Source organism: Tasmannia lanceolata, unplaced genomic scaffold (assembly GCF_043159265.1).
Source record: "Tasmannia lanceolata isolate RefF3 unplaced genomic scaffold, GAP_Taslan_0.1 ptg000020l, whole genome shotgun sequence".
NCBI classification, from domain to species: Eukaryota; Viridiplantae; Streptophyta; class Magnoliopsida; order Canellales; family Winteraceae; genus Tasmannia; species Tasmannia lanceolata.
Genome location: NW_027518697.1, coordinates 16527445 through 16539066, shown reverse-complemented (window position 1 = coordinate 16539066; position 11622 = coordinate 16527445). Strand labels below are relative to the sequence as shown.

General features: G+C 37.2%; 1 protein-coding gene across 1 annotated transcript; it reads left to right on the top strand.

Annotated features, from left to right (window-relative positions):
- Window positions 1-2196: 2196 nt before the first annotated feature.
- Window positions 2197-5112, top strand: LOC143854419 (NEP1-interacting protein 2-like). The gene is made up of 5 exons (XM_077364393.1): window positions 2197-2522; window positions 3541-3719; window positions 4358-4441; window positions 4532-4699; window positions 4815-5112. The coding sequence occupies exons 1-5, from the start codon at window positions 2369-2371 to the stop codon at window positions 4935-4937; spliced, it is 708 nt and encodes a 235-aa protein (XP_077220508.1). The 5' UTR covers window positions 2197-2368; the 3' UTR covers window positions 4938-5112.
- The last annotated feature ends 6510 nt before the right edge of the window (window positions 5113-11622 follow it).

Here is an 11622-nt window from a genome sequence, read left to right as displayed (position 1 = left end):
TCAAAGGTGGGTCTCGTTCAACTTGTTGGACGTTTGTGGAATTCCAAAGAAATTTCAAACTAAAACGTCTTGCCATGAAAGTGTTAAACGCGTGATTGCAAAGAGAAGCTTCTTTTTCCAAGTTTTTTTTACTCCCTTTCACGAACGGTGGAGAGGACCCAATTGAGAAAAAGCCACTTTCTCTCTGTCATTCACAAAACAAACAAATTATAGACAGTAAGAGAGATAAAGAAAGTTAGGAAGGCCAAAATCATACCCATTTTTACTAGCACTAATTTTGCCGGCATTCTCTTCTCATGTCTCCATTAAATTCAATTTTTAAACGGTTATTTCTTCCCTTTCATTCTAACAGTTATACATCTAACGGCTAGTTTTCATGATTTAGAGCAGTCCTTTGGACAAGAAGGAGAAGAAATATAAGACACAGAGATTGTGTGAGAAAGAGAGAATTAAGGAATGGATTTCAGTGCCTTTGTGACATCTCTTACAACATCGTTTATCATATTTGTGGTGCTCATATTCATTTTCACGTGGCTTCCGAGGATACCTTCGAATGACGTGATTTACTATCCCAACAGAATTCCATTGACAGTTTGACACTAAACAAAGTAGGGGTGTCAAACTGTCAATGGATCCAATTCGGATTGGATCCACCTATGTCTTAGTCATAATCCATTCAAATTTCTCATCGGATATTTCTCATCCGATCGGATTCGGATCCACCTAGAAGGTCCCTCTTACATTTTACACAGTTAAAATTCTCAAAAGAGGGTCACTGCAAACATGAGCAGTAGCTACGAGAGTGAGCTGTTGCGGCAGCAAACAGTGGGCCAAGGACTTAGGGTCAATGGTTAGAGAAGGAAGAGGAGGGGGTGGCTCGAGACTAAATGACGGAATGAAAAAAAATACTAACAATAGGAATCAAGTCCAAAAAAAAAGCATATGGCTTAGGGCGTGTTCGGCAAAGCTTCTCATTCTAACCCAAATAATCAGGCGGCAACGGATTATCGAGAATCGGCGGAAGTGACTCCAAGTCGCTCTCCAGAATCCCATCTTTTTATGGGGGCAAGGTCAAGAAAATTGGAAACGGGCTTGGTAGGCAAGAGATGCCGGACAGGATTTTTTGGATCTTGTGCATTTTTCATTTTCTAAACCTTTGAAAGAAAATGCTAAAAGCCATCGTTAAAATAGTTGCCGAACACGTCCTTATTTTTACTAAAATACACCTAAAATAATACTTGAAGTTATAGACAAAAAATTAGAGGGCATTTCCTCTTTCAATAAAATAGTATAATAAAATCAGTTTAGGACTGTCTCACGGACTTGACTCTATCTGTAATAATTTTGGATCCCGAAATGTATCCCTATCCATTTAAGTTGTGATTTGGATGGTCCATCCGACTGTCTCGGTCCATTGACTCCCCGAGACAAAAGAGGGTATATATAGGCCTGGCAAACAGGTGGGGGTCAACCTATTTTTGGGGCATAACGTATTCACGGGTCACAATTTGGTGAAACCAGACCCCACGGGTCACCTGCTTTTTCTTTTTTTTCTTTTTTTTAAATTCCCCACTATAATAGTATGATCCAAACCGTACATGTGATGGGCCATAACGTAAATAGGTTGTGCCCCAAAAATCATTTCCTTTGGATGATCCAGACCCTTAAGTTACTGGCGGGCCGGCTGGACCTGCGAGTTGTTGGAAAAGTGGAAATATCATTTCCCAGCCCAGTTTGGGTTGCAAGAAAAAAAAATTCTGATGGTAATTGTATTCTTATGAATACTCTTTCTTTTCCCAATTTATTGGAAAATAGTATGATTATAGTTACTTGAGAGGGATAGCATCATAAATTGAAGGTCCCTCTAAATAAACATTGAAGAGGGCTGGTTCAACTTATCTATTTTTTTTTCTATTCTTGGGTACAAAAGTAGAATATTCAAACTTTTCCAGCAAATTCCTGGAATCCATACATTTGATTAAAATTCAAAGGTGGGTCTCTTTCAACTTGTTGGACGTTTGTGGAATTCCAAAGAAATTTCAAACTAAAACGTCTTGCCATGAAAGTGTTAAACGCGTGATTGCAAAGAGAAGCTTCTTTTTCCAAGTGTTTTTTTACTCCCTTTCACGAATGGGTAGAGAACCTTCGTTTTCTGTGTAAGGTTGGAGAGGACCCAATTGAGAAAAAGTCACATTCTCTCTGTTATTCACAAAACAAACAAATTATAAACTGTAAGAGAGATAAAGAAAGTTAGGAAGGCCAAAATCATACCCACAAAAACGCATTTAAAGCTTCCCACAAATTCCTCTCTCTCTTCCCTATATTTCAGCCCTCCTAACACAACCATTTTTTCATACAGCCAAAAAAAATGTCTATAGAGAGGATTTGTTCTTTCTCATCTCTTCCTCTTAATCCTCCTCCTCGTATTTGGGTTGAAAGAGCTACAAATGGTGGAGGCTCTTTTGTTTCTTCAATACTTGGCAAGATTTTCTCTACAATACTCCTCCTCTTCTTTGCAATTGGTTAGTCCCCTTTCTTTGCTTCCCTGTTGTTTTTTTTTTTTTTGGGCTTATCTATTGTTGAAAGCTAGTTTTTATTGGAGAAGGAAACAGGGAATTAAAAAGAGAAAGATGGTAGTTTTTTTTATTGGGTCTTAAAAAGCTACATAGGTATTTTGATGGGGATTTTACTTTGCTGGTTTCTTGTATGGGTTTCTCCTTTTCTTTTTTAATAATGTTTTATTTGTATGTCTATGGTTGGTTATGCCATTTTTTATGGGAATTAAATAGAGAAAGATGTTAGTTTTCTTTTTTATTGGGTCTTAAAGCTACATAGGTATTTTAATGGGGGTTGTACTTTGATGATTTCTGGTATGGGTTTCTTCTTTTCTTTTTTAATAATGTTTTATTTGTATGTCTATGGTTGGTTATGCCATTTTTTTTTTATAGAAACTGATATCTGTTCATGTAATACCTAGCTGGGTCTTTCTCTTTTTCATTGCATTTTTAAATTTTTTTATCTATAGTTGATAGTAATAATAAGGTTTCTTCATTGTTATTTAAGATGGTACTGTTCTTTCCCTTTTTAGGGGTCTTAAAGGTACATAGGTATTTTAATAGGGATTGTACTGATTCAGTACTTTGCTAGCTGATTTCATATATATGTTTGTCTTTTCTTTAATAATGTGTGATTTGCATGTCTATGGTTGGTTATGCCATTTTTTTCCTAGAACCTGATGTCTGCTCTTGTAAAACCCAGCTGGGTCTTTCTCTTTTTCATTGTATTTTTTAGAATTTCAATCTATATTGGTGATTTCCTATATGGTTTTCTCCTTTTTTTTTTCTTTAATAATGTGTGATTTGTATGTCCATGGCTGGTTATGCCATTTTCTCTCCAGAAGCTGATCTCTGTTCTTGAAGAACCCAGCTGGGTCTTCCTCTTTTTCATTGTATTTTCAAGAATTTTAATATATATTTGATAGTTATAATAAGGTTTCTTCATTGTTATTTATGAAAAGGTCTTATTTTTATGTGATTTCAGTGGGTTCCATCTTAGGAGCGATGACAGGGGCTTTTATAGGCCAAGCGACCGAGAGCGGTTTCTTTCGGGGGGCTGGAATTGGAGCCATTTCTGGAGCTGTCTTTTCAATTGAGGTCCTTGAATCATCTCTTCTTATCTGGAATTCTGATGAATCCGGAATTTGGAGTTTCCTATACATGGTAACTTAATATCTCTCTTGTTTAGTCTTTTTTCCATATCATTTATCCTTCTATCCAGTATCAATTTTTTCCCACTCTTGCGTATCGATTATGTATTGTGGAAGACGGCACAGCCCGTTTTAAGTGAGTTCAGCCCGGTAAGAGTAAGTTTTGGCCTGCTCTATATAAAGGGGTTTTAGGGCTTATTTTTGTATTCTTGTCTTTGAAGAGGGTTGAGAGCTCAAAAAAACAAAGGGGAAAAAGGGTGTGCTAGGGTTTATTGTGGGTTTGGTGAGAGATACCGATCTTCTCTTGTAATCTCTTGTTCTTATAGTGGATTTTCTCATTGTCTCTGCCGGGGATGTAGGCTTTGCCGAACCATGTAAATCTTTGTGTCTTTGTGTGTTTGCTTGTGTTTGGTTCTTTCGTTTTGCTTTGTCATTGAAATTGCAGATTGCTATTGCAAGGATGGGTGTCCAATCCCTTCTAAGCACACCACATCCTTTCATTGTTTTCGATGTGAGATCTTGCTTTTGTATGGAACCCCCAACAAATTTGAAATTAGATTCTTGAATTTGATCTGGAAGCTAGATCTGGAGTTTCACATTTCTTGTATATTTCTTAATGGGTATTCATATATTGTTATTTGATTCTTACAGATTGACATCCTTACAAGTCTTTTGAATGGGAGGCTAGTCCGTGACCAGGTCGGTCCAGTAATATTTAATTCAGTACATCATCAGGTATTGCTACTTATCGAGGTATATTTTGATTGTTAAAACTCCATGTAATCGGCCATTGTGATGTGAGAAACTTTGGATTTTGTTGAGCAGATTAGTTCCATGGAAATAAACTTTGAGGAGGTTCTTGACATTTTTGGAAGTGGTGGCACCAAAGGACTGGCAGAGGATTCAATTGAGAAGCTCCCAAAGATCAAGATTACAACAAAAAACAATGTGGATGCATCTGGGGAGAAAATATGTTGTTCAGTATGCCTACAGGTCAGTGTTGTTAACCATCTTTGCTTATCCTTGAAAGTAAAAAAGGTTTAGTAAAATGAGGATAAGTTGAAACATGTGGGTTTCTCTTAACATTCTGTTATTGTGTTCTTTTCAGGACTTCCAACTTGGGGAGACTGTGCGTAACTTGCCTCATTGTCAGCACATGTTTCATCTACCTTGCATCGATAACTGGCTTATTAGGCATGGTTCCTGCCCACTATGTAGGCAGGATTTGTAGTTCTCCGAATGTAAATCATGAGATTTTGACATGTATATGCTATTCTTGAGGCTGTAGATTCTTATTTATTCATTGATATTGATTTTTCACCTTTTTCACCTTCTCTGTAACTGGTTCATGTGTATATCAGATAATCGTTCTTTGATTCATTGAAATTGATTTTTCACTTTTTCCACCTTCTCTGTAACTGGTTCATGTGTATATAGGATAATCGTTTTTTTATTCACACCAGCATATTCGCCGAAAAATTTTGCAATCCAACTATTCAGCTTTAGTAAACGATCATCATATTCCAAAGTAGGGAAATATGTATGGAGATTTGGGATCCTTTATTTTCTTCTTGTAACACTCTCAATTCTTTCATCGGCTTCATGATCAGAGAAATGGGAAGACAAATTATCCAGAACTTACTCATGGAACAAATGAAAATTTTACGATAATATATAAGTAGCTTCATTATTAAATGTCCAAAACTACTCGTTATTATAAAAAAAAAAAACTACTCCTCTTAATCATGGAAACTCAAAATTTATGGACTGGGTCGAATTATTTTGGAGAGGGTTAAGTTGGAAGTCATACACTTTTCATGGAGAGTTTGTGGAACTTGGTTAAATTTTATTTTATAACTTTATAGCTAACTTCCTTTTACTAGAAGATGGGTTATTGATGTAAAAAAAATCTACGATTGACTCTTTGATACCAAATTATGATGCAACTTGTAAAAACTAAAATCCAAGTCGATGGGTACCTCTTCATTACAATCATCAATAATATGCCTCAAATTTGGAATGAAATAAAAGATAAATTTCTACGAAAAATCACAAAAAATAACCTTTCAATATGTGACAAACCAAAAGGATGAAAATCACAACAATTAACCTCGTTGTCTCATGCTTTGGCTACTATTCTTGGTAAAAACCTATGCAAAAATCTGGGCCGCAATTAATCTTCGTGCAATCAAATCTGTCTACGAAGTTGTACTACATTAGTCACCATATCTTGAAACGAATTCACCTTCGAGTTCAAGTCGTCTTCGTCCAAAGATATTTCTTCTCAACGGAAATTTTGATGCAACGATATATAATCGTAAGGGCTTCTTTGCATTTCCAAACAAGATACTTGGAGCGATAATGCTCTGATGGTAACCCTAGTATATCGTCATAAAAGATACAAATAAACTCCTCTAAAATGGAAAGGATGACGAACGAAACTTCAATACTTTTCTCCTCCAATTGATCAACCATCTCTTTCGTCAATAAGCTATATATCTGTAGATCAAATCACTCCATCATCGATTGAACGTACGCCAATTTTCATTCACATTTTTTAATGGGGTTTTCTTCGGTACAATTTTCTCATCACTAATTCTACTGATTGTGGTATTGAATGAATCTTCTTCTGGATCAGTTTGTTGTGTTAGAAAAGATTGGCAAACCTCTAAGGATTATTCATTAATTTCATTCTCATAGGATTCCTCTTCATCTTCTCATAGAACACAATCAAGTGATATCATTTGTTGTGATTGAAGATTTGTAGTATTGAATGAATCTTCTTCTGGATCAGTTTGTGGTGTTAGAAAAGATTGGCATACCTCTCAGAATTATTCGTTGATTTCATTCTCATAGGATTCCTCTTCATCTTCTATGCATAGCACACAATCAAGTGATATAATTTGTTGTGACTATGGAGCATGTGGCGGTGCGAGAACTGTGTGAATTGCTCTCTCATCTTTTTCATTCTTTGGTTGTCTTTGTGCTTCCTATCGCAACATCTCCTTGAATCTCTTCATATTCTTGTTCTCACTCGACTCCACTCAATTCAAGACCAGAAAACTTTGTAGGATCCATCTTGGCTCTGTTACCAAATGATGTTGGACAAATCTATGATTGACGCTCTGATATCATACTGTGATTCAACTAACATAAATAAAATCTACCTCTCAAAAAATAAAAAATAACAGATAAAATCCAAGAGTTGATGGGTAGCTCTTAATCTATAGGTCTTAAAATTCATCAGTCATTCATTTGTTTCTTGTTTTGTCAAAAAGACTCAAATGGAATCAAATTATCAAAGACAGCTTAACTGGATGTGAAATATCATTAAAGAGACTCAGTGGGATTATAAGACTTGTATTTGAGTTCTCATAATAAGATAATAAATTTATCAGAAATTCTGCGAAACCATAAAAGAATTTTGAGTTCATTTCCATCTTGTTTTTTAATTCAATCCTTGAGTGTGGAATCACAAGGATGCAGTCATAGGAGAACAATTTGACCAGTTCATAGGATTATCTGTGATTAACATCTTTCAATTTATTATCTTAGAATTTCATTCTAACATAAATGTCTTACGTAAGGGATGGTTGTGCACAATCTGACCAGGTCCTAGAAGGGATTGGAGTTGACATTGACTTGACTATCCATGTAGATTCCTATGTTTGAAATTTCATCAGTCATGCATTTTGGCATTGTTTTGTCAAATTTTCTTCCAAGGGGAATCCAAGACAGCTTTACCTTAGCTATTTTTTTTTTATAAAAAAGACAGCTTATCTTAGCTGACCAAATCTGTTCAACATATGCGAACTATTTTAAAAGAGACCCAATGAGAATTGAGACTGTAGACTTGCATTTTGGTTCTCATACGAACTTCTTCAAAATCCTGTGAAACCATGAACAAATTTTTTTGAGTTCATTTCAAGCTTTTGTTTTGATTCAATCTTGAGGCTAGAATCACAAGGATGCAGTCAAAGGGTAAACTCCCAATATTACATCAATGAAGGATGCAGATCTTAATATTCTAGTAGCTCTAGGTCATGAGAACTATTGTATCTGCATGGTCTTGGATTAACAGGGATAAAAACAAGGTGTTTTAACACAGGAGCCTTTTCTCTCTTTGTATGTTAGAATTTATAAATTTCCATTGGCAATCCAAGAAACAGGAAAAATCACCATTACTTTGTTCTTTGTTTTTGGGGTTAGTGCATCACTGGACCCAGATTCAAGGAATTTATAGCTCCAAGCATTTCAACACTTTTGCCCTTGCCACATTTGCTTTGCCCCTTTGACTTCTGCAGCCGATCCTTTTATTCAATTGGGAGATTTTTCTTCATCATTTGGATATTTTACTCTTCCATTTTCTACTAACTTTTGCTCTGCCTGTACTTTCTTGCCTTATTTTCCTGTACTCCGAATCAAACACATTTAACAATATTTTCTTTTACTCTGTTTTCCATATCACTAATTTGTGCACTAGTCAATGTATAACATATATAATAAGAAAACTTGGGTTTCCATGTCCCCTTCCCCACGTTGTTTAGAACTTTATAAATTTAAATTTCAACATAGCTATTAAAAACTTTTGAACATGACCTTGGATAGGAGAGAATGGAAGAAAATGATCCATGTAGACGAACCCAACTAGTGTCAGGATTAGACGTAGTCAATTTGAGCCGGGTAGATTCTTTCACCTTCTTCATGAAAATTTTCTAAAGGATTCATTAGACGACCCCAACTAGTTTGGGACAAAGGCTTAGTTGAGTCGAGTGTAGCTATTAAAAACCTTAAATTTCTTAGTAGCTATTAAATATCTTGTAAATGTTTTTTTTTTCTTCGAAAGATGACATTAATATTTATAAATCATATTTATAGTACATGAGAAAAGGACCAGGAGTCCCCCATGATTACAAGCATGAAAGCATCAGGACAATCTCCAGTGTCTGGAAAAGAGAAACTTAGCAAGGTCAAAAGATGCTATCTATCCAAAATCCTGAACATTCCTTCATCATAGCCAGCATTCAACTCCTTTGCGATCTCCACTAGGAATCTTGAATACTTCTCGCTCCTAAAACCGACCCAACCAATCCACTTCGCCCCATTGTAACTCGAACTCTATTAATTTCTTCTGATTAGATGAGACTAAACATACTAACCCATAGGGCTTTCTTCAGCAGTGGCAATTTAATAAGAAACTCGATAATAGTCGAGCAGCTGCATTGTTTCATACACACATCTTGCTCCTTGGAACAGAGAAGAAAATACATCTCAAGTGGCCAAGAACAAGGTTCCTCAAGCGCACTCCGACGTTCCTTTACTATCTTCCATTTAGCACTACTGTTGAAGAAAGAACTATCAGGACCCTGCCTTTAATAAAATCTCCAACTCCATTAATACTTAAAAGATTCCTTGAAGAGAGATATCTTCTCACTCTAGCCTAGAGATACTCCTCCACCACAGAGAACTTTTAACCAGAGACTTCTACTTCCAAAAAGATCCAGACCACCTTCAAAATCCATCAAGAAATTTTCACTTAAAGACTATTAGAACTAGAGAAAAGCAAAAAGGACACCAAAAGACCAACCCAAAAAGATATCTACAACAGTGAGAGGAAGGGGAGTTCCAGATACTGGGGTCCGAAGACCCATCCTTTTTCTGCCCTTGACTCTTGCCTTTTCCCTTTTCCTCCCTTTGTCCTTTGGTGAGTGGTCATCCGTCCCTGACTCTAAAATATTCCATATCGCCAAGAAATCGTCCACCTCCTCCCCTATACTAGCATCGTCCTCTACCCGACATGACACATGTTCCTCCGAGAGAACTACCTCCAGCCTCTTTTTCTCTCTTTGCACAAACACCCATCTTTACCTCCTTTCCCCTCTTTCTTCTTCAAGGGCCTTTTGAAAGAAAGGAAATTTGTATTTTGGAACAAGGAATTTTTTGACATCTCTCGTTCCCGTTAAGCTGAAGAATTCCTCTATATTTTTACTAGCATCTGCCTTGAACTATTTACAATCCTTCTCTAGAATCTCAAGTTGTAGCTCTTCTGGTGTTGGAGGCCCTTCGTAAGGCCTTTTCTCTTTGACTTTCGGTGGTTTTTTGTTTACATCTAATGACTCCACCCAATCAACCTTCATTTTCCCTTTCTTATCTTCCCCGTCACCTTTTCCTTGAAGAGTTAGGGTTTTCCATTAGACCTTGAGTAGAGGACTGTACTTTTTTCTTCTTGTTCTTCTCTGCTTTGAGATGACCCTGAAGCTTCCTTTTAAAAAGTGATAGACCGCCTTTAGAGGCCTAAAGTGTCAGGAGTTTGTGGTAACGATTATTTATGTTGGATTTATCGCCTCTTCTCGAGATGGAGCCTTCTCTTTTACGGCAACTCTTCAAGTTCCATATCGAAGGGACACGTTTTCCACGTAAATAACGCATGCCCTTCTTGGCCCAATTAACTTTACCACTTGACTTATCGAGGCTCTCATTAGATTTTCTTGAGCCCTTCAAAAGCCTTGTAAAGATATTTTTACCTTTCAATGAAGAGTGTTTAGCCGCCTTCAGTTGAGAGCCATCTATACTGGCCATTATTGTACTCTAGGAATCCTTGCACATAGATTTTCCTAATTTTTTCATTTTTTTACTTAACAAACGCAGCCCTGAGTCTTGGAAAACAGTCCGGGACCCCCACTTACTTCAAATTCAAAAAGTTTGGGCAACAGCTCTTTTTTCTCCCTTGTTCCTTTCCTTGGAAATGTTTTTCCTTTGCCTACGCTGATTGGTTTTCTCTTTGGCTATGACATGTTACTGTTCTTGTCTTCGGCCTCTTGGGAAGCATTAGGAAATCCTTCTTCGTTGGATAGAAGTTCACTAGTTAGTGTCCCTTCTTCTACCTCCTCAACGTGTATCAGGAAGCTACTTGAACCTATTTTGAGACGAGTAAAAGGAATTTGGTATTTCCATTCAGTGGATAAAACCCTAGCCGAGGCATAACTCATACAATGATCGTGGCTACCGGTCAGCTGAACTTCAATTACTTGCCCAAAGTACTTCCCCAAAGCCTCGACTGTTGATGAGATCCATGCATGGAGCGGTATGTCGTACAATCTGATCCATCTAGCTTTCATTGAAGAGGTTATTGATGGATTATAAGGTTTCAATGAAGAGAGGAAATCACCATAGGCCTCTGATCCTTGGTGAAGGAGCCTTTCAAGTAGGGATTCCGATTCAAAACTGAAAAGGACTAATAATGGCCAAATTGAGAAAGATTTTGGTAATTGGGGCATGTTCTAGAGACTTTTGGCTCTTGCCCAAAATCTCATCCAGACTCCATTTACTATTAATCATTGCTCATACCAAGCATCTTATAAGGGCCAATGATCGCTCTTCGATCTGCTTGATTGGTATTCTAATCTCCGACGGGCCTCTGCAGGGACTAATCGAATAGGTTGTATCTACAAAACCTCCTAGAGGGTTCCTTCCTTGCGCTCCCTCCTTACACCACCTCCGACCCCCAAAATTCCTATACCCAGAGCCTGGGCATTTCCAATGCGACAGATGGGAGGCAGAAATGGTCCTCTTGCTTCTCATCCCCCTCGACCCTGTCTTTCTTTTAGAGTCTACCCAACCATTTCGAGGAAAAAATCTCCTTGCATTCCTTACATCCAAGGACTGATACCCGTAGGTATGGGGCAGCTCAATGGAGCTTTTGGGTATTGAACCTAGTCCTAAGCGCTGAGCTTCTCTAAAGAAAAAACCCTTTTCACCATACATCTCGATCAACAATACAAAAGGTTTGCCACAATGAATTTTATATACCACCTCAAATCCCTTCCAACTGCAATCTGCATGACATAAGTTCAAACTCCAGCCTCCTTCCAACAGCAATCACTGGTGTTTAATGTTAATTCTTCATTAATCATTAC

What these genes read in the sequence shown, in the direction of transcription:
- LOC143854419 (XM_077364393.1), top strand. Translation starts at nt 2,369, where the DNA reads ATGTCTATAGAGAGGATTTGTTCTTTCTCATCTCTTCCTCTTAATCCT. An exon ending in CCTCCTCTTCTTTGCAATTG is followed by an intron (nt 2,523 to 3,540) that starts GTTAGTCCCCTT and finishes ATGTGATTTCAG; the next exon opens with TGGGTTCCATCTTAGGAGCG. An exon ending in TTTGGAGTTTCCTATACATG is followed by an intron (nt 3,720 to 4,357) that starts GTAACTTAATAT and finishes TGATTCTTACAG; the next exon opens with ATTGACATCCTTACAAGTCT.